The sequence below is a fragment of the Patiria miniata genome, unplaced genomic scaffold (genome assembly GCF_015706575.1).
Source record: "Patiria miniata isolate m_02_andy unplaced genomic scaffold, ASM1570657v1 HiC_scaffold_24, whole genome shotgun sequence".
Classification (NCBI taxonomy): domain Eukaryota; kingdom Metazoa; phylum Echinodermata; class Asteroidea; order Valvatida; family Asterinidae; genus Patiria; species Patiria miniata.
This window is the reverse complement of record NW_024037063.1, coordinates 3,766,262-3,793,867: the sequence shown is the minus strand read 5'-3', so window position 1 is coordinate 3,793,867 and position 27,606 is coordinate 3,766,262. Positions and strand designations below refer to the sequence as shown.

Here is a 27,606-nt window from a genome sequence, read left to right as displayed (position 1 = left end):
AAAGCAACAGGTGAAAATAATTATCCATTGTCAACACGAGGACAGATGGCTTTTTTCGAGTGAACAAGATAACAAATTACGCATTTGCACGGTTTTCTAATGGTTTTAATGATAGTATAAGCTGAATTGTAGACCGTTTTGTGTGTGTACACATATGCTTTTAGACCACATACCTTTCTGTTTACTTCGATTGACGCTCAAGTTGCCATAGGCCTATGCCAAGGGCAAAGTTGCCCGTTGTTTTTGTATAGCCAACAAGAGTGTGCAGACAAAGTTATTGCACAGGTGGGAATGTTGATTTTTGTTCCTCAGTTGATTGTTTGTGGCTATTAGATCTGATATACTTGTGGTGAAGATTTAGTAGTCTTTGTGATTGGTCCTACTACTTACTCTGACGTCACTTTTAAATAACCCAACTACGGGAGTCATCCTTTAAATTAGTAACCTATGTGAATTTAGGCAAAGGCATCATTATGCAAGGAGATTAAAGCACTAAAAAAATGATACATCACGATAAACATTTTGTTCTTAGCCGCCGTTCGTAATGAGCTCATTATTTTGTCTCGATTGAATGAAACTTTCATATATCGTTGATAATTAAACTCCATTTATTTAGATTAAAGAGTACCGATCAGTGGGGGTTATCTATCAAAAGCCATTATCTTGTCACGACTGCAGTGATAAGACCTATAATTCCGTGTCTCAACTCCCCCTCGGCTTTTTCAGCGTGGCGGATTATTTCGTTTCGAAGATCAAAACTCAAGCACCTCTTGAGAGAGCCGGCCATGCCTCGTTAATCAACGGCGGTGGCGGTGCTTGCTTTGAAAAATTCCGGGTTCGCTTCATTTGAAGAGTATCACATTTTTGATTATATATCTAAACACTGAGAAGTATGTTTGCGTACATGAAGAGGTATGTTTCCTGAGATGGCACGGAATGCAAATCAGGATTTATTTTTCCTTAAAACGTACCACTGACGTGAGGTGCTCCGCTTAGTAATAGATACACATGCAGACTCCTCTATTTAGCTTGAGATTGGCTATGATCACTGCACTGCACGGTGGTTCGCAAAATTTAAAAAAAAAATCCCGCTAACACGTTCACATACCAAGATCAAGTCTACAAGAAAAATAAACATAACCAAGTTGTAAAAAGTTAAGGCATTTTATTCCACAAACAGGGATAAAATCACATCAATATTTCCTTAGATTCTGTTAAACTCTATCAGTTTTATTATTTTTGTTGATTTGCACACAGCGATATTCTTTTAAAAAAAAACTACAGTGGGTTAATCCTGTTTTGCTTAGTGTTGGAAAAATACCAGATCTTATTTCAAAAGATAAGTGACAAGACACCTAAAAGGAAAAAAATGCTCATTCGATGGCTTCTATTCTTGGACATTAATGATGGACATGGGTGATTTTTTTTCAGTCTATCCACAACAACAACTATCGTGCAAGCATTTAAGTACTAGTTAGATTATACTTACAGTTATACCTACGAATGCAGTGATCTACAATTAAGTATGTGATATTAAATTCTAGGATTATTGCCAGTTCACAATCCAATACCCGTTCATATTATTATTCGTTAATAAGATTCGGGAATGAAAGCGTTGGACTACAATAAAATAAGGTTCGAATGGTTTCAGCCAGAGTAAGGCTATGCAGGGTGAAAATGTCCTGATATTTTTACCCAAGTTATTTTAACCTTTCTGTCTAATAGTGTGGCATCATGTACTGACTACAAGTAGCTACGCATTACAGTGAGTTATTTCTACTTCTAAAGGTGTTTTGAGTTTAAGTAGGCCTAGCGCGCACCGCTATCAGATACAGCCAATCAATAACGATTTGACTTACTATATACACATCGCAACCATTTAATACAGGTTGTATTTCAGACAAAATATACATTTTTTTAATCAACTGGTGCTATGTTTACAAGTACCTGAAATGATATTTTCTTCTTTTAATATGAAATAATGGACAAAAAATTTAACATTTTCTAATACTGATTTCCTTTTTTTGTTTACCAACCAACAATATTCACGAGGAATGAAATATTAAACAAAAACATTCTTTGGCACCTCTTAATGATCTGACTAACTTCCTTAAAACTAACACTTAGTGATGATTCTATTGCTACCACTATGGTGCATAATACTATTAAAAATCTGAAGACTATTTGCGATTATTTTCATCATTAGTTTAATCTCTAGGATTTCACGTACAACAGCACCCACAGACCAAAGCCACAATTGTTTTAGTAAACTTATTCTGCAAAGTAAAACCGTACACTTTGGAACCTTTTATGGCATGAAAAAGTGCGGAATAAAACTCAACTTTATTTTACAAAGTGATGGCTTCCCGGAAAAGTGGTGATTGCTAAAAACTCTTCCCTTTTCACATACCCCCGTAGAGTGATCTACTGGACATGACTTGTAACTATGATAAGACTTCTTTGATTTTGAATTCTCCATACCTCGTCTTGGTCTAGTTTCGTCATTTATTTTCTGATAATGACTTTAAATAATAGTTGGTTTTTTTAACAACACATTTCAACATGGACTAGTACACGTAGTCTTTTTTTTTCAATTCTGTTCTTCCTTTTAACACTTATCAAGTCGTAGCCTCTGCATCAGCCACGGCAAGTACTCCTCCACTTTGGTATACACCGTGGGTATGGGCTTGTGCGGAGACCCGTTGCAGAAGTAGTTGTGGCCCCAGGACACGATGCCCCAGACCACCCAATGACCGGTCTTCTCCCTGCACATCAAAGGACCGCCGCTGTCGCCTTTGCAGGCGTCTGTGCGGTGGTCACCGGTCATGTGGCCTGCACAGACCATATTGTCCGTGTAGAGACCTCCGTAGGCGTCACGGCAGGACTGGGGCGGGAGGATGGGGAGGCGGGCCTCGTGAAGAATAGCCGGGTGCTGGGAGTTGAAGTAGGTCAGTGGATCTGTGGATGGATGGAAGGTAGTCAGGTGACAACGACGCTGAGATAAGTAAATAATACCGCACCATATAGCATGGTTGAACCTGCCATATACAAACCATATGAGAGTTAGGACTCCTCCGAAATCAGACAAATTTATTTGAGATATACTTGTCATATTGTTTCAAAGTGATAACTGCATTCATCTCGGTTGGTGTGCAATCTTGTGTGAAGCTACTCAGTAGACGTTTGATATTTTGTGACGGTTGTATGTACTAACACTACCAGTTCTGTGTGAAATGGTGTCATATTGCTGTGCCGTCTTGCCCTGCCTAACTCCGTCCACTTCTATTAGTCCAATCTGCCTACCTTACTTCAGACTGCCGACTTTTGTCTGCTATAATGATAGAGTCATGGCTTTTTGTAATGGAGCTAAGTGAGGTGATGGCGTGTTGATTGACAGTCTTTGAAATTTACACTGTCTGTTGTGGATACCAACAGGTAAACATCAACAACAGCATCATCAGTACCTTAGGTACGAGCAACGTGTCTAGCATTTTTATGTTGCGTCCGTTCACTCGAGGACAAGTCTTTAGGTTAACTATGAATATTTGTCGTAATTGGAGTTACCTCGCTTCACAAGAGTATTCGCGAGGCAAGTACCAAATTCTTACCCGTAAACCCCCAGCCAACCACAAAGCACATATCCCCCGATTTGAACAGATCCGGCTCGCCCGCCCTCTGTTGTGGGGGCAGGCAGACCGGCTGGACGGCAGGGCCCATCTTGACCTTCCTCTTGTCCGTCTTCAGCCGTACGAGGGCGACGTCATCTTTGTAGTCTCCTCTCGGGATGTAGGCCTCGTGAATGTAGACGCAGTCTACGCGGAACCGTTGCTCGGTGCCTTCCTTGGCAAGGCGGTTCCAGTCGCCGATAATCACCACCACGTCATTGGGGTCGTGTCTACGACAGAAAAAAATAATCAGAGAAACGCAGATATTAAGTTGACTACATGTATGTTATAATGCTTTACTTTTCAATTCATTAAGGCCCATAAAGGTGAACTAGGCAGCTTAATTTAACAGATGCCGACCCATGATTGTGTTTAACCATTACACCTGCTGCTTGCAGGTACAATTTATAATCGGAGTTCATGTAGCTTTCGAGTTCACGAAGAGCTTCTTCGAGTATTAGCCTCGGAGGGTGACGTTGGATTTGTTTCTTCGATTCTTGGATTTGTTTATGTACAAGGCTTCTGAATCCGAATGCATTAGACGTATGGCGAGCTGCATAACAACAAGCAGGGAGTTGTTTGTGAAAGTGGAAAAGTGTATTGTCAGTCCATAAATCCATTGCACCGAATTCGATTACCGTCGAATGAATTTTGTTTGCAAAACAGTCGTGAGAGCTGTTGTAATCACGTTGTGTAAACAAGTCAACGGTACACCAGACTGAGTATTTTGTTCATGCATGGATTACGGCCCAAAGATCCTATTAATTTTTGAAGTCAAATTCAGCGTTGTGTCCTTAAGTGGAACACGTTGCTTTATTAACCCCCACAATTCGTGAGTGAGCCGGAACTTGTGAGTTAGAAAACATTTAAATTCATTGGTTAGATACGACCTTAAACTGCAGGTAACAGGTGAATTTTTAAGTTGATTAAGGGGCATTATATTTGCATTATCTTTTTGTGTGTGTGATGCATCCTTGCAGATATAGACCATAATTTATAAGGCAATACAATGCAATACAAACATTAAAGCTTAAGACGTTCAAAACAAACTCCTTGACAGATAGAGAAATAAAGCATTAAACCCAGCTTTATGAATCAGAATTTTATGAAAGGTTCTTCAAGCAATATTTCGAATTCACAGCAAGACAAAACGAGACAATGATATTACTATTTTACACGCAAACTACACCGATGGACGTGTTCTTGAAAAACAGACGCGTGTGTGGTTACACTTTACCCGTTCAATTCCGTTCAGCGATACTGTATACTCGTAATCGATGGAGCAGGAACGATCGGTCAACGTCGAACGGCAATTTTGACTGCGAGAGCGACTTGGTTAGCACTGACGTGTGGGCAGGGCCCGTGGCAAACTAAAGGTAACACAGCCGCGCCAGAACATCCCCTATGAATACGCGCATTCAATTATTAACTACAACGGATACCCAATAGCACGCGGGGGAATGAAATGTCATTAATTCTGGGGAAAAAAACTCAGGAAACTCAACTTTTTCTGCTTTGATTGATAAAAAAATTATCAACTCCCACTGAATCGGAAATGTAGATTTCTGTTTTCTTTTAGAGATCCCAAACGCAATTGGTATTGAACGAGGGATCGAATTTCTGGACGGGCTGAGTGGTCATTTGATTACGAGGCATTGAACCCGAGAAAGATAGCTCTGTAACGAAGTTGTTTTTCAGCCGTTTTCATGTATCGCGAAAGAGTCGTGGCATATGGGACAATATTTTGACTTGAGGCACCATCGCTTTGAAACCTGCCCGTATGAATGTTCCCAGAAGGAATCAATTTATGTGTGGTTTATTCAATTCCCAACCAGCAATTTTTGAAACTTGTCCAGCTCCCCAGGGCAATATTCTCGGGAAGATATTATTTGTCCCAGATTCTCACAATTTGTAACTTTTGTTGTTGGACATTATTTGGCCTACATATTTTTGAACCCATATCAAAAAAAAAAAAAGGCAATTACGAAATTGATTCAGTCCTTCGTAGTTAGACAACCAAGGCAGGACACCAAAGTTCCTTCCAAACGCTGTAAAGTTTCACGACCGATAAGTTGGTCAGTGTAATGTGCAACGAAAAGTTGACATCGTAAAACGCGTGAACTGCGCACGCGTCCTGATGACCTTTCATTTCTCTGAGCTTTGATTGGATAGATTGTCTCATCGGTGGCCGAGGTTACCACTTGCAGGTTCTCACGTGCGCACGGAGTTTGTACGAGCGTTGGTTATGGCAGTACCAACAATGCTTTGCATGAATGCATGATATAACGTTGCAAAAGTTTTATGAAAGCGATTTAGTGACCAAAACCCCTGGCAGAAGACGGTGAATGGGTACCAGCAAACACCTCCCTCACCTGTCAAAGCAGTGGGCAGCAGTCAGTACAAACTCATCACTGAGTAAGGTTCCACCGCAGTACGGCTGCGTGGCTCCGATCTCCGAGAGTTGTACCAACCAGGGCCATTGACCAACGCGGGCCTTACGCCCCAACACCACCCGCTTCGTTACCTCAGGCTCGATGTCTCGACGCCCACACGTATCTGGAGGGAGTAGTGAGGTTTAGAAAGTGAAAAGAAAACGAATAGTTAGAAAACAAGCGATACATATCAACATTTCTTTGGAAACAGTTGAATTTTATCTGTCTTTTATGTGTAGTTTGTTATGCCAGCGGGATACTAAAACATTTTCACGTTTCTCGTGTTATTTTAATGTGATAAAATTAATGACTTGCCATGACAACTAAACAGTATTTGAACATGAACGTCTCTGACGTCCACCCCAGACCGCTTTAATTTCACATCCTCGAAATTTAGGAAATGAGAAAATCGGTGCCTCAAATACAGACCAGGGGCGTGCGGTACTTATCCCGCCAATAACGCATCCCCAAGGCATCCGGGTATATAGGGCCGGCCGAAACGTGAGCCAGACCAGGCTCCCGTCCCTCGAAATTGTAACCTTTTTAATATCCGCTGCTCACGAAGCGCGCACCCGTCCAAAAGTATATTCCCCTGACTCCCTCTATTCATCTAAAAGTAGCACTTTTGTCCCCTTGTTGTGTGCAGAGGGAGGCATCTGTAAACACAGGCGCACGCAGGTGTAAGCTACCGCGTTATTGCTTGTGGGACTTTGGGGCCTCCCCATGTGCCCCCTAATTTCCCTCTGAAAGCTCTCGCATAGACCCATAATCTCTCACATGTGGCCATCATTGAGTCTCCTTAAAGTTCGGGAGGGTGAGGGAGGATGCATTTTTTGTCTCCGAAGTTATATTAGGGGAGTTTGCAAATGAAGACCTTAAAGCGAAAACGTGGTGCTGAGGCAAAACAACTGCACTTGAACCTGGTATAGTGGTAGGGACGCACTGGGAAGGCAAAGCAGTTGTGTTTGTACCACATTTTACTGCACCATTTACAAAAAGCGTCCAATTTAAAATTGAAATTAACAAAAACAATTCACAGGATATAGTGCACCAAATTAAAAAGAAAAATATTTAACTTCACTTGATATTCAAGTGTGTGGCGTTGGCGTAATTGCAAACGGGTACGTTGTGTTTATTTTACTTGATCATTGGATAAAATGCTGTATTGTGCATGCCGTATAATAAACAGTTCCATGAATATTATGATGTTGTTAAAATGGAAATTATATACAAACACGTCCTTGTTTGAACAAGTTGTTTTTGCACTGAATTTAATCACTTGTGGCGCTTTGGAGAGATCTCGAGGATTGATTTTAGACGTGTGTAATACGCGTACGTCTGATGGATCTATCCTTGTTTATTTAGTGGTGCGTCATTGTGTATCGACCCTCGACGCCGATTGGTCAATTTTAGCGTGTATGCGCAGAACGGTCAAAAGTCGGCCATAATCCAACCGATTCGTGGTGCCATGAGCACAAATCAGGAGATGACGGGCACGAAAATGCACAGTTATGGACTAGAGAAATTAAATGCTATTATTCCTCAAAGGAAAGAGTGTATGTATTTCAAGTTTATAAACTTTTCCCCACAAAAATAGTAATGTATACACTAAGTTAATACCCTCAACTAAGGTGATTTGGTAAAGTGTCTTCCGACAGTGAAAATCCTACAATATTGAACTCGATAACATTAACAGATGTTTACATACAGGCTACATGCTTTAAGGGTACATGTCTGGTATATAGGTAGGATTAAATTAAATGTTATTAAGAGTGGGTGTATTTATCCCTTCGTCCCTTCCTATCGTTCTGAAGCCAATGACACGATGTGAATGCATTTGCATTTCCGCGTAAATTATAGGAGCATAACATCCCAAGTATTTTCTGGAATCTTGTGACGGAAACACAGGGCCCACGCTTGACTGTACCTTGAAGTCTCTCCAGTGCCTTTTCACTGAAATGGCATCGAGTCTGTGGGGACCACAGCACAACAATGAAAGGACATTTTCAAGACGCCTTGAAAGAAGATGGAGTTACCTTCATCAGTATTTTACCGCTGTAATCTTGGTCCTGAATTACCACTCAATGACGTAAAGAAGATCACGTGATAAGCAACAAACAAACACGTAAGCCGATTCGATCGCAAGAATACACGCTGTGTAGTGGCGTGCGTAAAGTCTTCGTGTTTCGAAGAAGAGTATTTTGAAAACATGCCATTAGTTTCCAATGATTTCATTCCCCGGATGGAACTTCTCTTCAGTTTTCTGATAGTGCCTGCAGTAATTAGCAATCACACTGTGATTATTTTGTTCGTTTGCTGACGTCCATAGATGGGAAGATTATTCACGAACTCTAATGCTGAACATTAACCGCAATAAACGTGACGCACGACTACGAGTAATTTACAGTTGCCAAAATCGCAAATGAAAGTAATTAATTCCGAGAGATAGAGATGTGTTGTTTCTCACTATTTTGATTCGCGAGATAAGCCTGCGGGCAGGTTGGTCCTCATCGATCAGTGTGCAACGTTAATGGGGCGTATGCAACGCCGGGAACATAAAAGGCCAACGTTAAAGGTCCGTGGCACGTACATGCAGTTAAGTCTTCTAGACTCTGTGTAAGCTTGTATTGAGGTGTGGTAAACTTTCCTTAATAGTCCGTTAAAAGAATTTTAAAAATAAGGTGTTTTTTTAAAGAATTTTGTATATGACATTTTGCAGGCCGAAGGCCTTCATTAATTGTAAACGTTGCACGGTGTTAAGTTATTCTATCTTAATTTACGGATATTTACACCAAATATTGGGGAATCTTCCGTTTATTTTGGAAGAAAACTGAACCACAAGACTTTAATAAATGCTTATGGTGCGGATTTAGTAGCACCATAAGAAAACAGGATCGATTGTGTGTGACTGACGTGCACGTATCAGTATTACACGCCACCAATAACGACTTGAATCAAGACTATAGAAAGCCGGATTCGTAATACGTCATGCGCACGCAAACTACGACGCGGGGAATTGACAAACTTCACCACAACTTCGGCAAGAACTAGTGACGTCAAGATCGAATCGAATTCGTTTTCTAGCGAAGCATACACGGGTTTTGTGGCGTGTAAGCTGGGCCAATGCTGTCGGGTATCATTTACTGTTTAAAAGAATAACCGTCAGTGGTTTAAGTTTTGCCATCAATTTATCAAAAATGCGAGCTTATTGTTCCGATGATCAAAACCTTAACATTGTTTGAGTAATTTAATAGCTACATTTGCCAATGCATTTAAATCATTTCCACTCATTAATTTATGTATTGTGAGGCGAACATTGACTTTCTTTAATCAACGTAAACGGAGGCGGCCAAAAACACTGGTTCTCTTATTTGAGTCATATACTTGGCAAATATTTGAAGCAAAATTAAGCAACTCATTTCTGATAGGTCCTGTAGCGACAGCTCGGTGGGTCAAAAACTCCATTTTTTTTTACCTTTTACGGAGTTGAGTAATAAATGAGCAATCTGTTTCAAACATCACCATGGAGATGAACGGACTAGATTCGCGGGAACTCGCAAGCCGTGCGTTGCTATAGTCAACGGGTTACGCGCCCGTTTACCGCAACGGGAATACCGGTAGAAGAACGCGGTTCTCCCGCCAAAGGCGCGAAGATTGCAGTCACTTAATCACGCCGCCCGGTCAAAAAAATGACTCATAAACGTCGAGTTGCGGAAAAACAAACGACCTGTTTCCATTTGCCCCTCAGCCATTATGGGACCGAAACAGCGATAAAACGATAGCAGTTTGGTTGTGAGTTTATCCGGCGTTGGTAATTCGAAGAACAGCTCGCTTCTAGACTACCGGAATTAAACTTGTATAAAATGTAAATATTCTTGTCATGTACATGTATAACCTAGTTCAGGATTTTTTTGTTTTGCGTGTTTTCTGTTTCTCATGGGCGGTCTGTTTGAAGTAATGGCAAACAAACGGTGGTTTTCACCGTTTTAAAGAAACAACCGTATTAGGAATAATAAGTCCAAACAGAATTGGGCGCACCAAGAACGCTTTTTCAAATCACTGCATGTGGCATGCAGACCATTATAACGTTGTGCAAAGATGTCATGAACATTTGATTTTAACTGTGAATAACTAAATCGTTATGTCTATTGCATGTGTCCCGCATAGAAGGCCTCGAAGCATGGAGTTCTGAACTAATACATGTATATTAAAACGGAAGCCTAAAATTGAAGTAAAATTGCGAACTCAGCCTTCAAGTCTCCTTTAAATTACCGGTGGAACCGTTGATACAATTTGTTTTGACGGCAGCATCTAAATTACCACACGAGAATGTTTTAATTTTAGCGCATCGCGTCAACAATTCGCAAGGCCCGTACCTCGCACCAGTTTGGTCTATCGGGAGAAGGCAGCTCTCGATGAGTTTTTTTCCCAGCGCGAAAACCAAACATTGTCCCCGCGAGTGAGTCCGGGCCTACACCCGAACCAAATTGGCCCGGTAATTGGAAGTGGCGGGCCCACAATCACATTACTGCGGCTGGCGATGTTTGCCCACGTAATGCGACCGGCCGATCGGATACGTCGTTTATCTCCATGAAAAATTGGACGGCCTTCTGTCAGTGATGGACTAGGGTATAGACGGCTATATATACGGACCGTGGATAACATTTTTGTCCTGCAGGAAGGACCGATGAATGCAGTTTCCGAGGGTTATTGCTTGATTAAATCTTGGCTAGCGATATAATTTCTCCGTCTGAGGCCCGAACAACGTGCAACCTTCAAATCGTGATGCCAGTATCTCATTGTTGCGTGCAATAATAACCTACATTTATGTTTTAAACAAAGAAGCACAGTGCAGATTATCTGTAAACGTGTCCTTATACTTATAGAGATGTAGGGCTACATCAAACATCAACCCAAGTTCAGCCCCTCCTTTGCCTTCATATATTGATTATAAACTCGTTAAAAAATTCGTTGAGAAAAAAGTTTTAAATCGTTATGGCGCTTCTAGCATAATGCCCGTGACGACCAAACGAGTGTACGCGAAGGCGTTTGCCTTTCTTGTTTACGCCAGCTTTTGTTCAGTTCTGTTCAACACAAAAATGCGTATGCATAAACGTATGCATACATAATTCAAATGACCCCAGTTACAAAGAAAGAAAGCCAAATAAAAAATCGTTTCATCTTATCTTTGGCTCACCTTTGTGATAATTCGTAGATTTTGCAAGATGGTAATGGACATTTTAGTGAGTACGCCGTGTTAGTGACGATTCGGATGCAAATAATCTCATTTGTCGTTTGTTTCTCTAAGGTCTTTTCGTTCTTCCTTTAAGTAAACCGACAGAAACACAATGACTCAGGGTCGTTTGGTGCGCAGAGCGGGCTGGCTTTGTTTATTTTATCAAATTAACTATCCGTTCTACATGGCCGAAGTTCAATTAAGGGAATGGACTCAATGGCGTTCTTGTGCATGCCACAAGAGCACTTTCCCTTAGTGCTTAGATCTCTTCTGTTAGAACATCGTTTCCCATGAGTCCCCCAACAATCAAAATTTCATGCATTTTTTTAGCGTTATTTAAATTTTTAAGTGCGTGAATTTTGTCAGCTTCGTGGTACGCATCTAGAAGATACAGTAATGTATCTAAGACGTTTGGTTGTACAAACCGGGTATAATACGCAATGTGTATCGTTTTGGTCTCAGAATATTATGCTTTTGGCGTCATCGATAATAGTGATGTTGGATATAAACGAGATCAATACCATGCAGGTAAAACTACCTATACAAATATATTTTGTAATGGCTGGAAAGATGAAATGCTTTTCTTCTTTCTAAAACACCTAGTTGTTTCAAACATTCCCCCCGTCATACTTACTTTAGAAGTTTGGAATTGAGGATTTTGTCCCCCATTATTTCAATGAAGAAAAACCAGTGGGCGTCGATTTCAACTTTGCACGGCCGATTAGAACCCATAGCATGTGCCCAGTGACCCAATTGGGTATATACTCATTAAAATTGCGTGTGTATTTATGTATTTCCTCGTGCAATTTGCCAGAGTTATCCTTAGGGATTTGAAAACAAACTGTGCCATGCTCGCAATTTGAGGAGTGAGCCATTACCAATGATTGGTTTAAGGTCAGTAGGGTCTAGTGTAATTGGTATGCTTGATTTGACACCAAACCATTATTAATTGTTGTTACTTATTGGAATCACAAAAATCGCTGACAATTCGGGAACCAGTTAAGCCACGTTTAATCGAACTTGGACGTGATAGAACACTTTTTGTTGGTGATTGGTCACAAGCATGCAGTTCAGGGGTTGGCATAAGAGTGAAATGGGTGTCAGCTCTGAAGTATCATCGACATCGCATGTAAAACCTCAAAGTCATGGCAACACGTTTTTTCTTTTTAAATTACGTTAAGGTCTTTGATGCTGCAAAATGGGGAACATGCCGAAAACAGTCATGAAACATGAATCATTATTTTGTTTATCATGTTTAATTTTATTTCAAGAATATATAATGTGCGAAGTCTTAGGCCTATTAATAGATTGGCACAACCATTGATATAAACGTTTACCTCTGGTTTGAATTAAATTCTCTATGAAGCCCCCAAATATATTTAATTTTTTTAATTATCCCATACGGGGTGCTTTCATCATCAAACTCAATTATAAATGCCATTTTGATAATTTCAACATAAGTCTAAGACATTTCCAAATGATCATCTTTAAAATGAGATTTGGATGGAAAAAACCTTTCCAGTGAATAATGATAGGGTAATTGGTGAAATATCCCCGAGTTCCCTTGGACGTGCAAAAGGACCAACTTCTTTTGCGGCACGTTGTCAGTATTGCCAGCAGGCCTATGTCGTTTTATTGACGATCATGGTCTTGACAAATGGATTTTGATGTGCACCAAAATTCGGAAAACGCTTGTTCAGCAGTATGGGGCAAAATTGGACATAGCTATAATAATGCGTCTTGCGTTTTGGGACATGTAACAGCCGTCGTTTTGCAAAAACAGGCGTCTCTTTTGCACACAAGGAAAAAAAGTAGTTCCGGTGGTGAGGTTTCAGTAACGGAGAAGGAAAGATAGAACCGAGCAGTGGCTGGCGGGCCGGAACTACGAGGATGACATTCGCGAGCGGAGAGGGCCACCTCAGGCCCCGGGGCAATCGCGGTCTGAACGCCGCCAGCTCCAATCCCCATCGCACGCTGATCATTACTTTCCCCAACACGCCTTCCCGAGGCGCTACCGCAGATTTGAAATCACACACCGATGTCTCAGTATTGATTTTGCATATTGTTTGCATTAATTTGGTTTAATAAATACCTGACTCGCAGTTTTCCCGAATAATTAAGATCACTAAATCCAGAATAAATTCTACACAGTGTACATGTGTAACTCAAGTTGCAGTTAAGATGTTCGTACATCAACACGCTAATGGCACTTTTAGAACTGATACATGCTTCACGGAGAAGTTGAGTGTTTTCCGCGCTACTCTAGCGTCACGTGCATCAAAGTTTGTTCAAGCTTGTGACCGAGATTATCTCCGAGGAGTTTTTGGCGGGCTTTTCATTTGACGCTTTTTCGTATTTTGTTCAACTAAAATATATGTCATTCTAAGTTATTTGACCAATGGTTATATATAAACAGTGAACAACGATTTGGAAAATTTAAATTATACTGCCAATTTTCTGATTTAATCTACTAATTAACAATAACTCTGACTTGGCGGCATGTATGGCTGTTGATTATTTTGTATCAATGCTTAGTTTTGACCTTTGAACCCTGGTTACTTACCTGGGAGACTCGAACGCCGTTGGACACCGATACTTCGGCTGTCTAACCCGTGTCCCTCTTCCCTGAGATGCTCGTCAGCGTCGACCTCGATCCCGTTCAGCAGATAGTCAATAGTTCTCTGTACGTAATTATCGTTGACCCTGTCCTGGAGGTAGCTCCATTTTCTGGCCTCGTACCCGCCGGTGTCGCCGGCGTCGTCCGCCATCTTTTCGTCCCACAGTGCATGTTGCATGATGTTGTAGGCAGAAGGTTGATGCGGGAATGATGGTGGCTTTCGGTTGGGTGGATCATTATGGGTGTTTGGCTGGAAGAAAAAATGACAAGCTGTATGATAGCCATATTGGTTTATCTAATTTGTGGTACGTAATTATAGAGTGTTGATTTATCTATACGGATGTAATTTTTCCCCATGTTTTTTTGTGGAGCTTGAATTATGTTGGTCTATAACTATAGGGGCCAAAGATATTGCGATTTAATTCGCGTCAGTGATTGACGAGCCCGTCCAATTACTGGGCGCAGTTGTTTCATTTGAAACGGTAATTGGGTTGGAAGCAATTGCAATCAAAATGACTGAAAAAGCATGGTAACGGTAGCAATCAGATAATGTATATACGGTAGCACCGTGTGACAAATCTCTTTTGTGAGTTTGTGAGGTTCTAAAAGGAAGCGGGGAAAACCAAACGTTTCAGTCAGTATGCTCTGCTCTTCGTCAGGAGACAGAAGTTGAAAATAGTTGTAATTAATTATCCATATCAATTTGCCGGTTATTTACGCTTCAGTGAGGTGGTGCTAATACGAGTGATTATCTCATTATATTATTATGTGTTGCATTGGCGTAAGCTTGAAAAGGAAAACTAAAGATTAAGCGAAACTTGTAACAATAAAGAGGTCATCACATTCTTAATTGCAAAGAATAGGTTGATGTAATTGAAATGATATTTAAAAAGCAACATCCCTGACGCTTTGGTAGGAGTAACACGGAAATATTCTACAATGAAGTAAAAAACGGTATCAGGCAACGTAACATTAAATGTATTATTTACTTTTGAAGCGTACCTTAACAAAACCACATACCGTATGTTCCTTCTGTGTTATGAATTTTTTATGGCATGTATGTATAAGGAACCAGTAAAATGATTATTTTCTATGTCGTAGGTGGCGAAGCTATATATATTGATATGACTGGCAGTTCCTGAGGACAAAGCTCCGTCTCTTTGTGACAACTTCTTATCGGGTATCCCTTGTAGATACATGTAGATGTATTAAATAAAAAGAAAATTACGCAACCAAGTCTTCTTTGTCAGGATTCGGTTGGATGCTATGGGCAATTTTCCATGCTTGGCGCGCTACTGTGACTCGGAGGTTCTTGAGTAGATAATCCAGATATAACTATTGCTCTTTGAAAGATTAGCAACTAATCCTAATTAAGTATTAACTATGCCCTCAAACTTCCGCTCTAACGCTCTTTAATATTGTAGCAACGCCTATGGGCCGAATTTAACATGACTGGTAACGCAAAAGGGAGCAACTCTTTTTTTGGTGGGGGGGGGGGAGCGGTTGTAAAAAATCCTTGTCTTGTTTTTCGTTCAACTTTTTCGTTTTTGCCTTTTAACTTGAATAAACACAATTGAAGGAATCATTCATTCCTTTTCTTGACTCTGATACAGAACAGAATCCAATTTAAAAAAATCCTATTTTATCTTGTACGTTTCTTTTCATTGCTCGAATCTTCGAGGCATTAGAAGGGAACAAAATAATCTAAGAAGCGATGAAACATAATACCGGGAGTCAGTTTTGTTTAGATTTCATTTCTCTCCTGCACGCATAGCGTTATCCGTCCGGTTCGTAAATAATTTAACTTTGATCCTGAATAATTTACTGTAACTGTCAACTTGATTTCGAAGAAACAGTGGGCTGTTATTTGTTTTTAACCAAATATATGTATTTCAAGTTAGCGGTCACTTCTCCATCCATAATCTCTCTCCAGGTCGTCGAACTTTACTCCCATCCATTTTTTAAAGAAAGAAAATCAGTCTGCGAGAAGTTCCGCAAACACCCGGTCCAGGCATCAGTCCCTGTTATTACACATGTGTCCTTGCTTCTCCAATTAAATGACCACAATAGCTAAACTTATTAATAATTACAGTGAAGTCCCTTAGTAAACTCGCAGAAACTCTATATTCTCGTTTTCCTCGCTTCCCGTGCAATGTCTTCGTATGGCGTCATCCCCAAGAGGAAACGAACATAAAAGGTTTCTCTTCAAAGAGGGTACTTGACGTCAATATTTTTTTTCAGAGTAATTGCTTCGGGATCAGTGTTGGACGAGTAACTTTTGTCAGATCCCATAGAATCTGAACCAATATCACTGATATTCAGGCTGACCAGTTATCACAAAATCTCGTTAAGAATCCCAAAGAGTGAACCGAACTGACTTTCAACACTGATGTGATGACTTGAAAAAAAATGTGTCGAACGAATGGGTACCCATTCGAAGTACCCAAAAGTATCGGGTACGTACTTGTACTTGTAAGATGAACTGGGTCAGTTCAGTGCGATTGTGCATGTGCGTGACGGTTTGTATCAAGGTGTGTGGGAGTTTGTATCAACCATGTTTAATTTTATACAAAATGTATTTAATACACGATACATTTAGCACAGACGTGTTGTACACAAAATGCGTGTACCACCTGTCCTCCCCATTACCGTGGCGTTTGATACCATATTGATCGAATGTGGGTTTATCAGCCTCTTGGTGGCAGCAGATAAGTTCTTAAATTCTCATCATAGAAGATGATGAAATTACTGCAATTAACAGAAAACATTGGACCGTCTTGCCTGCATTAGTGAGCCTTTCCATATAGCGTCTTGAGCATTTTGCCTACGGCTGTGGCTACCATTCGCGAACCTTGGTTACTTTGGCTTAGGCTCTTTATTATACTCTTAGGCCCTGCCTCATGATTTGAGGCCCCTAAAATTAAATCATATATGAGGCTGTACTAGTTCGAGTGTTTCCATTCTGCTTCTGGAGCCGGAGATGATTCCCTATGTATATAACAGAAAACCATGGCTTATGAATATGGCCTACTTTAGAGCATGACATACTTTATCGTGACCGTAGGCTATCGTAGGAAAAATCTAGGGACTCGAGATAAAATGAAGAGACTTTTTTTGTATTGGTTGATTGCAACTCTGACTAAAACTGCGATTGAAATGGGCTGCCACCTTGGTTTCCTGTTAACCTTTTGGTCTTAATTACCATTACAGAGTTCATATTGGTATTGTCCCCAACGAGGATCTTTCATAAGCACAGTAAAAGAACTTCCTGGCCGCTGAATCCAAGCGCGTACGCCTATCCGATAGCGGGTCGTCAGGTTTCAGTACCAAAGAAATTGTCAATCGACCCCAGCATCGAGAGGAGATGAAACTGATCCCGAGCCTTGTGCCAAAAATGACGTCATGTAGTTTGACATTTTATCAAGTTCATCTCCTTGATTTCCGTATAGCATTGCCGTTAGCCTTGATTCAAGCCGGTACGGTCATGTTCCTTAACCTGTTGCGGCGCAGACTCTTCAGTTGTCAGTTACCGTATCATTGCGGTGTGTAGGAGGTCTGGCAATAGCTTTAGAAGGTCTCTTCTGATTTGAAAACGAAAACTAAAATAGTATCCTTTTTTTCTAATGTTTAAATGCCCACGCTTTTTTCGTTTTCAGATCTTTTGTATACGGTACCGGTGAAACCACATTGCATTAATGCATTAACCATCAGTGCAGAGTAACATAAAGCCCCCACAATATTCCAGGGACCAAAATGATAGTCTCGAATCGAGCTTCGATACACTGGAGAATTTCTAAATGAATTGCTGATTTGCGATACACCATTCAGTCCTGCAAAAAAGAAAAAAGAAAAAAACACTTCCCGGGTATCAATTGACATCCTTCCTTCACCCTTTGGAAATCGCCCTAGTTTCAGAGTATCTTCCTGCGTGATGAGATATCCAACTTGCTTGCTTTTTTTTAACAATTACGTAAGTTCTTCTTATTGTGGTCTTTATCTATAAGCCAATCTTACGGTACCGCAGCTAGTAGTGAACGACGTCGCAACGTAAATTATTGGTCATAATCTGATGAAGTAGTGGAAATCAATTAGTGATTAGCATCAAACTGGAAATGGGCACCACGAACTAGAAAGTGCGTCACGACCCACGTAATGCAAAGTTATGGGTCGATGGTTATGGTAAATAAAATGGTATTTTACAGTTATTCACTCTTGGTCAGTATTCAAAATATACAGTTGATTTTGTTAAAAATGTGTGATTTGATTACTGTCCACATTAATATACACCTGTAGAATGAAGACGGGCGCATTATTCGATGTAGGCCTAAAAACAAAATAGGCGCAGTGTGTTTATAGGTGGCCGCATTTTGTCGTCCAGGCTAGTTATGACGTTTTCTGAACAAAAAGCACTGATTACTTGCACCAACCCGTTTCTCTGTCATTCTGTCGATCAAAAACGTATCCTTATGGTCGAGACATTGTTCTCTTCGTATTTTATAAGGCTTGAAAGGCCTAGCTGTCCCCAAAGAAATCTCAAATACATCAGGTAACTCATTGCGGTCAATTAGGTGTAATATTTAATAACATTGCTACATTGCGATTTCAATTTCGAAGTCTCGAAATTGATGTGATAAATCATGCACATAAGACGAATCATGGATGCGGTATAAAATGCGGTTTAAAAAGACGATGGATTTTATAAAACAGTATGAGCGCTTCGTATCGCACATGGTCTACCTTTTTTTTTTTGGAGCCTAACGAAAATCTCTGCGACACTTAGGGGAATTTGACCGGTCTCCCAGGGTCAAAACTTCGGCGCACGATGTAACTCGACCCTGCCGAGTATACAACGACCACTCGAACCCCGCTGCCGTGAATTGAGAAAAATAGAGAGAGAAATAAAAATGACGCATAATTTACCACTGGAGTGGGAATTTTGGTGGAGAGAATTTCACCTTTTTTTCCCGGCGAACAATAAGGTTGGGATTTTATGTCATGCATATTTTACCTGGAAATTTATAATTATCGCACTTCAAAGATCCATATTTTAAAGGCGGGAAATTTATTTTACCGCATTTGTAGCAATCTCCGACTTTTAGCATGATGTCCATGATGCTGATTTTTTGTTTTATAACTATAAACAAATAGTTCTGACAATAATATAAGGATTTGCAAATTTATGGATAACATTCATAGCTTTCTTCCAAAGACCAATCTTGTCCTTCATTTGCTGTAGTTTGCACTGACTGTTTCTCCTCGACTAGACACAAATCGGGGGACCAAATTACACTTTTCAGCTCAGGCAAAAGCGAACGATTCCCAACAGATGATACCAAAAATGATTTGAGTTAGCGTGTTTTCAATCCTAAACTTGCCTTCTCCGCTTATGCATAACATATTATTATTTGAATTCTCCTCGAGTATAAAGATAAAAGTTTAGTTCCAGAATCTAGTATTTCCATGTCCAAGAAATGTCAGTCTTACCTGCAGTTCTGTAACAGTACACAAACCGTGTCGAAGACCTCACAAAAGGTCTTTCCCTCGCACTAATTATGCAATCCAGGGTTACATAAATCACCAGGCAGAGTTTTCTCTGAATAAAACGATGGATACAAACTATTCTTGAGCATCTTTAATAAATCCTTTGAGGTTATGGGCCGTTGAATGCATTATCAGCACGCGAGGTACCCTCGATTTATTGCCCGTGCAAGTGTTTATGTATTATTTAATGGATGGGGTGAAACACCGTCAAATCATCGTGTCAATTGATAGAAATGTGCTCTCTGCGCGCATTAGCTTGTAGGGATTTCACGAACATCAATTCCTTACGTGTCTTGAATGTCGTATACGATAGTGATAAAAGACATACCAAATAAAACTAGGTTGTCTACATTGAAAGCAATTCTACAAAAGTCAAATTTAAACAAAAAAAGTTTCATTGATAAGGATTGATCCTCCCCAACACTATTTTTTCCTTTACCTTTTTCAGAGTTACGTTGAAAACAGAAGGCATAGCTTCCCCATCCCGGCTGTATCATATGTGCTAATGTGAGTAAAATTGTTTAATATTAAAGAGTAACAGGTGTATAGGGGTTATACACCTGCGAGCATACGCAATGATCAATTAACAGATTCACGAGAATGGGAAAATGTTCGACTAATAGGGCTCCGTATGTAGCACGACTTTTGTATGCGTTCCTATGTAGATTTTCTCGAATAATGGTAACTCTGGTATATGAGATATATGTGCAAAATGAGATATTATGGTCATTGGAAACAGAAATAGATAACAGTATGCTACACTGACAATTCCACTGACGCCCAATCACGCCCAAGATACATCCACTGAGACTGACACTTATAGCTAATAAACTCTGCATGTGAGAAAGTGTTTTTAGTTGCTAAGATCTAGACTTTATTTGGGGTAAAATCTTTGGGGTAAAACCAGCAATACATAGTGCGTAGGAGCGGGCTTTATTTTAGGCGAAACGTAAACACTTAGCGTTCCACCCGTCGCAGAGGGCCAGAGCATGCAGTCTGTTTGACTTAAACGACTTGGGCACTTCAGCCGTCCATTTAGCTACTTGCTTCCCGTGAGTATTTGCAGAGAGTCCCCCTGCCTTCCTTCCGAATCAATTAGGCCCCCTAAGACCCCGTTAGACGCTCTTCTCCGGTCGTGCCGAGAACCCTTTCCCCCCAAATCTAGTCTTCAGCTTGTGACCGCGGTACCGGTAATGCGAGTTTATTTTATCAGCTTCAGCGGAAATTTCCCCGAAGTGTTCGGGACACAAATTTACCAATGGCGTGGCGAGTCGTCATGCGCGATATAGTAAAAGTATCCAGATTTCTCGTGTTACTTCAGTTTAAAGGCCGCATTTTCAAGCATTATGATACCTCTCTTGCCAGATGTCACTACTTCTTTACAAAATTGGACATGACATTTAAATGAGTTCTGACGCAAACTCAAAGATACGCTCGCTTGCAAATTTGAAATTTTGAGCATCTTAAAATACAGTCTTACTTTTTTTGAAGCAATGATGACTTGTAAGCAATTTTATATCTGTAATGCTTGTATGACCAAAGGCAATCCAGGGTTTTCATCTTCTCGAAAACAAAGTTGAACAGTTATTATTGTAATAGGCTTTGGCCTTCAAGAATGTTAATCACTTTGCGTATAGGTAAATTTGTCCAATGTTTTATAGTTCATAGCTTCAGCTCATCCTTGGTAGCCGCTTGTTTCATTTCAACCGTCAAACTTGGCTGCTGTATGTATTTTTTTTGGTTTCGGTGTACGTGGTCTTCATTACTTTACTCGATTGTCAACAAAACGTGATGAATAAACGCCGTCGATCTCCATCCAAAGGAGTTGGCAGTATGCTGTACATGCAATTGATTCCTGAGACTAGACCGGCGTATAATATCGGAAATTACATCTGAAATTCAGGAATCTGGCCCGAGGAATAATCATCAGTAATGGCCATCACCACAATTATCCCGGCCGGTGCAGACGCGAGTGCCAGATCAGGGTATAGAATAACTTCTCGAATTCATGGACACGACGGTAATAATCATTTCTCGGGCATCTTGCGACGGGCCTGTAATGCATAACCCGATCGCATTCATTTGCGAGTCCGGCGACGCAGCGCGTCGTCGAGTTCTTTTGTGCCGGCTCTCGAAGTAAGAGGCGACCGAAGTCCCAAGCTGCGATATTTATTTCTCTTTCACGCGCGCGATCCTCCATCGTTTCACGCCGTGCGAGTAGCAACGAGTAAGAAACCCTTTCCACCGGGGGAATTTACTTGCAACGGCCCTGGGTTGATGATAACCATACACAGTGGAGGCAAGCCATTTGTAAAGGCTGCTTTCATAGGGACCTGGGAGTTATTGTTGTCATACATCAATTTACAAGAACAAAATCTGAAACAAATCCACAGCGTATGTCTTTCGACTGTGCTTAACAAAGCACCGTACGCGCGCATAATTAGGTTTTGCTCCTACAAAAGCACTAAAATTGCACCAAGTCTCTGAAGTGAGGCGTTTTTGTTATGCAGCTTGCTGAAATGAGCAAACTTGATTAAGAATTCATGCTCTCACTATTGTGCTGCAATTTTTTTAAATATGCATGTGCACTGATAATACATCTTGAATTGAACGCAATGCACGGGTTGAAAATACAACCATTTCAATCGCTTAATTTGTCTTTTGAAAATCAAAGGCTTTAACCAATATGTATTTTATTATTTAAATATTTAGGAATCAAAACGGTAATAAAATGTGATTTGAACAAAAGTGTTTGCGTCACTTGTTTTTTTTTTGTTGACGTGAAGTTTACGTCATAAGTTGAAAGAGCTCAAACCGTCTTATTTTAAAAAAAAAGGAGAGAATTGTCTTTAAAGGTCACATCTTAAGAGGTTACGCAGTACATTGTGATAAGTTTTTATTTCTAGTTTATTGTACGCCTTTCGATTTAACTCGGCTTTAATTCTGCACGGGGAATATGCTTATGAATAGATTACATGCGAAGGAAACAAATACATTGAGCGGAAATTCATCACTGACATTGGACCTCCGTCATTGGCCATTCATCTTCAGGCCTTCAGTCGGACTTAGACGTAATCTCTAGCATTACCGCGAAGAAGCTTGTGTTCTTACTTAATTCAGACTTCTGCTGAAGAAGTCGCTCCGTTTCTCCTTTTTTTTGAATCGGGTTTCCCAGGCGCTAGGTCTATGCAATTCTAATACATACTAGTTGTATATCAACAAGGTAGACTTGAATATTTATTAGCTGAAACGACCACAGTTCAAGCCAGGGCACGCAGCGGATATCAATAAGGGGATTTCCCCCCGATGGAATCTGAGCCTAAAGAGCTTTTGTAATTTTCCCCTGAGTCGCCTTTGAAAGACTCATGTGCTGATTTAAGAGTTTTTCAAGAAAGTGCAGAAAATCATGAAACTTGTAATTTCGACGGAAACCGGTATGTTGACTGAAATATGCCCTTTGGTAGAAAACGAAATTGTCGGAAACTGATTCTTAAACTGACATTGCACCGCGGCAACCGGTACAATGTTCTGAAACTTGAATTAAGAAAAATGAAAACCCTTTTTGAGTCAAAGCAGCATCGGGCAAAGGGAAACTGGTGCAACATTTTCTCTGAAGCAAATAACTGGACGAGTTGTCTCTAAAACTACGAACTGACAATGTTACGTATGCTTCGCTAACTTAATTTTATAGTTCGTGGCGTCAGTGATGAAAATGCACTGAAAACGGCACTGAACCGGCATTGAATACAGGCAACTAGACAAAATCCGGTACAGCTTTGCACTCTCAGCGCGTCGGCAATCATTCCGTTCAGTTTTTTCTGAAACCAGAAGGGGAGTTGGGAAGACAGCTCTTCGGGGAGTTCTCGTCGTCGATAGGTAGCTGAAAATAATCCCATATTCTTGTTGCCTAAAATTGGGCTATGTCCATATGCAATGTCCTGCTTTTTTGGTCATGAAGAAGGGTTCTTTACCCGAGATCTAGCGTCGTGATGCACGCGGGCTAAATGTGTTCGCAGCAACTGTCAACAGACTTGATCTCACAGAGGCCGGCAGCCAGACTTTGCAGACTGATCGAGTTACTGTTTCTCCCAACTCGACATGCAGATCGGATGGCGTAATACCAGCGAGTGCCGTCAAATCCCCACGCCGTGACGGGACCCACGATTAAGAATCAATATCCCGCAAGGCCGAAACACCCAACTCGTTAAATACACAACCGAAATGTATCAGTGTCATGATTTCTTCTATAGTGTTTGAGAAGGTTATTACCAATTACCAGGACTTCCGGGTTTAAATATTGTATCGGTGTTGAATGTCGTGTTGATGAAGATAACAGGTGTAATTGCACAAGTCTATATGACAATGTCAGGTAAGGTCACAAGTCACCGGGGATGAACCACGCCAAACGGAATGCCGTCTTTAGAGTTTATTTGAATTGATGTTCATTGGCTTGAGACTATTTTGTGATTGACTTGTGATGACTTGATTACATCTCTTGCAGGGAAGTTGTTTTTGCCAATGATTTGAAAGGCTCTTACGTGATTCTGCACTTGATGTCTTCAATTACTTTGAGTGACCGTTGAATTCCCGCTGGAAATCACTGTAAACTCACAAACACGATGGGCCTACATCACAGATCATTCGATTGAGAGTTTCAAACCACGAGCAGACTAGGCTTTTGCCCGGGAAAGGTGCGAGATCTACCCGGCCGGACAAGTCACGGTTGTGGCGTTCGAATATCCCTCTTTCCCCGATAGAGATCGTCCGACCAGATAGGGAACAAAATAAAATACCCTTTACGGGTAACGGAGTACGCTTATAGGGTATCGAGATACCAAGGTGTGTTGCTTTAGCATGGTACTTGATCAAGTTTGAAGAGACTTCGCTATTAATTCAGTCGATACCAAATGCGAATGTATTTACGTATAAAAAAAAAAGTTTTGTGAAAGTAACAGGTGTTAAATTCTCGAATAGCACGGTCCTAAATTGCCTTCACGTCGGTGAGGTTTTAGCCAAGTGATGTAATTCACTTGAACGTCGTGACCGGGGTAAGCTTGGCATGAGTTACGGAGTCACGCCTAAGGCTGTATCTAAATCCACCACACGAACCCTTCCCCGTTCATGAACAGAATTCAGTTCAATTCATCAGTATATTTCCTATGACAGTTCAAGCAAGGAAAAGGGCATTCTTTGTGTGACACGAGTCAACCACATTAACAAGTTTTAACCCTTACCTCCCCGAATCCATCGAAATCAATACCCATGGAGTATTTCGGCGGATTCAGGAGACGTCCATTTGGAAAAAGGGGGATTTTGATGGATTGAGGATTGTAAGCCTAGCGGCACTGCAGGATTTTGATGGATTCAGGATACATCCATACTGAGCAGTCACCAACAACATCAATTTTGTGCTGTGGATTTTGGCGGATTCAGGATTCCTCTAAATGCCCAAGGGGTTAGGAAAGCGTACTCTTTTTCATTCTGTCTACCAGCTTTGGTCAATTTGCCTACAATACCACGTACGAGATTATACTGCCACCGTCGTTTGTATCGAGGAATACTGTGTCATTGACCAGAGCGTCTCTGTGTCCACCAGCGCAGCCTTGCAAGCACAGCCTTGCAATGCATGCTTCACAATGCTGCTACTTGTTTCAACCGTTTATCAACCTTTTAAATGTTTGATTTTCTTATGTGATTTTGAAGTTAAATTTTAACAACTCCTGTCATTATCATACTCGTGATATTTGATGTGAAATAAAAAAAACAGCAAAACCGTTTCCAATGTTTATACAGAATTACTTTCGAGGACAAACCTGGTTTCCCAAGAGCTTAAACCGGAAAAACATCTTCATCTTCATCTTCCCACGTGAATAACCGTGTGGCCAAAACTCCTCCATGATTTATCTACAGAGAGTAATTGACTTCAATGCTTTCTACCCCCGAAGAAATGAAATCTCCGCGCGTTAAAAGCTCGCTCAGTTCCGTATTTACATTTCATTTTTCATTAGGCGCAGCTCCATGAGTTTTTCCTGACGTACGGACGGTTTTACGAGTGCCCGTATTCGTCTCGGTTTTATATATATATTTTTTTACAACTGCGCAATCTCACTGTTTTTTTTATTGGGAAGAAATACATGTATTGTAAAACCATATGGGTATTTTACGTTGTATTGCACACTTTGGATCGCAATATTTGAACGGGAAAATGCTGTTAAATAACCATGATATGATAATGTCTGCCATTCCGTTACCACCTTAATCACTTGTGGCAAACATGGCTAGACGAAGATAATGGGATTTTCATTTTTGTAAATTTAAACGGCAGTTTCTCATCAAGAACACGATTGTTTATTCAAGTCGAAAGATATTTTACGGTTATTGCTTGTCAAGATATCATTTTCAATTTCAAGACACTTGAACTATGTATCCTGGAACAGGACCATGAAGTGTTTTTAAAGGGGAATGCAAAGTTTAAAACGGCCAATTGGGAAACGAATTGTTAGTTATTCTGGCATGAGTTTGCTTTTTTGTGAATTACCTCGCAAATTGCCTTGCGTAAATAATTATTGAACAAATAAACATTTTAAGCAAGTGAGCTTCATTTTTTTAATGTCTGTATTATTGGTCTTTTATCGTTTTCAAGAAAGATGCATAGTAAGATGACGATCCAATAACATAATTTTATTGTGGCCACGAAGGGGTTTTTTTGGTGGAAGAGATGGTGCAAGAAGTTGTTTGTGAAGGCGAGAGATTTGTTTGGCACATTTTTGGTCTGGATAGCTGTGGAAAAAAATAGTGGTAAATCAGCTTTCGTCAAGCTAAACTAGGGTGGGCAGAAACGAAGTATTAAGGTAAATTTCGCGCAAAGTAACGGAGAAAACGAAAAGGAAGCAATTTTGCTTACTGTAGTGTTGGCGCAAAGAGGTACTTTAAAAAATATTTGAAGCGAGTTTTAAGTTCTTCCACATATTTTCGTCAGCAATAAAATATAATTCCTTAAGAGGAAACGAATAATACGAAATTCCAGAACGACAGCAATATTTTGTGACTCACCTGGCTGTATCCTGAGGACACCTCTGCCTCCATGGGCGACGGGGGATCGCGAAGCAAACCCGGGGAGGTGTTACCATCATCACCCCGCCAGGCCGAAGCAAGCCCCGTACAATAGATAGAAATTAATATCACTAGTCCGCATGTCGGGGATCTGTGCGGTATCAGGCCTAGTGGCCCTCGAACCATGATGCTATGGAGGCTCACTGTATCCAGATGGCTCGACTTTAACCAGGGACGGGCAAGAAATGGCTGAAGAGCGGGAAAGTCCGAACGGAACTGAACTCCAAATACTGGGTCTGGCACGTGTGCGTAGTGGCACCCATTGCCGGTGCGCTTATATACCCGCCAACGCTAAGTCCTCCACGCGCGTGGTTGGTCGGTCATGGAGTTAAGCGCGCGTTGTAGTATTGTTCATTGATTGCGTCTACGAGTCAGCGCACGTGTGATGAGTCCGCGGTTGTTTTGGGGGCGGGAACTGGACCGCAAGTCAGTATGTGGGCGGGTGGAGAGTCCGTATGCCCTGAGGATGCTGGCAGGTTTCTTAGCGATGTCAGTGATGGTGATGATGATGAAAACAAGGAGTTGCTGATGATGACGCCGGTGTTGTCGGTGATGTAGGTTACATGAGGAGGAGTGTATATCCTGCAGCGATTGCGTGTTCGATCGGCGTGTACGGCCCGCGGCTTGTAATAGTGTCACGCATGATTTTATGCTCGGTTGGGCGTCGACAAATCTATCAGACGTGAGTGGCGTGATGACAGCCTATAGACCATCACTGTACACAAACAGAGGCCCCCTTCAATGGCGAAAGCATTGTGCTAGCTATTGTTCAGATAATCGTCATGGGACAGTTGCTTTGTACAATTGCGTGCACAATGCTTTCGCCATTGAAGAGGGGGCCTCCATGAATGTATAGTGATAGCGCCCTATAGGAGACACACACTGCCTTAGATAGGTCAATGCCTGACATTATGAAGTATCCATTCGTGATTTTGGAAGTAGGAGTAACAGAAGGAGTCTAGTATTACGTTTCATGTTCACTTCTTTAATTTATTGGCCAGT

The 27,606-nt window shown here is 40.9% G+C and overlaps 1 protein-coding gene across 1 annotated transcript; it reads right to left on the bottom strand.

The window, feature by feature from the left end:
• Window positions 1-1,148: 1,148 nt before the first annotated feature.
• Window positions 1,149-27,207, bottom strand: LOC119731557 (neurotrypsin-like). The gene is made up of 5 exons (XM_038204735.1): window positions 26,545-27,207; window positions 13,897-14,200; window positions 6,038-6,221; window positions 3,609-3,895; window positions 1,149-2,958 (listed from the first exon to the last, which is right to left on the bottom strand). The coding sequence occupies exons 1-5, from the start codon at window positions 26,728-26,730 to the stop codon at window positions 2,609-2,611; spliced, it is 1,311 nt and encodes a 436-aa protein (XP_038060663.1). The 5' UTR covers window positions 26,731-27,207; the 3' UTR covers window positions 1,149-2,608.
• Between the last annotated feature and the right edge of the window lie 399 nt (window positions 27,208-27,606).

Excerpts from the sequence above, each read along its gene's own strand:
- LOC119731557 (XM_038204735.1), bottom strand. The coding sequence starts at position 26,730 with ATGGTTCGAGGGCCACTAGGCCTGATACCGCACAGATCCCCGACATGC. Across the intron at positions 14,201-26,544 it reads TGTCCTCAGGATACAGCCAG|CCAAACACCCATAATGATCC; the intron begins GTGAGTCACAAA and ends TTTTTCTTCCAG. Across the intron at positions 2,959-3,608 it reads GGTTGGCTGGGGGTTTACGG|ATCCACTGACCTACTTCAAC; the intron begins GTAAGAATTTGG and ends ATCCATCCACAG.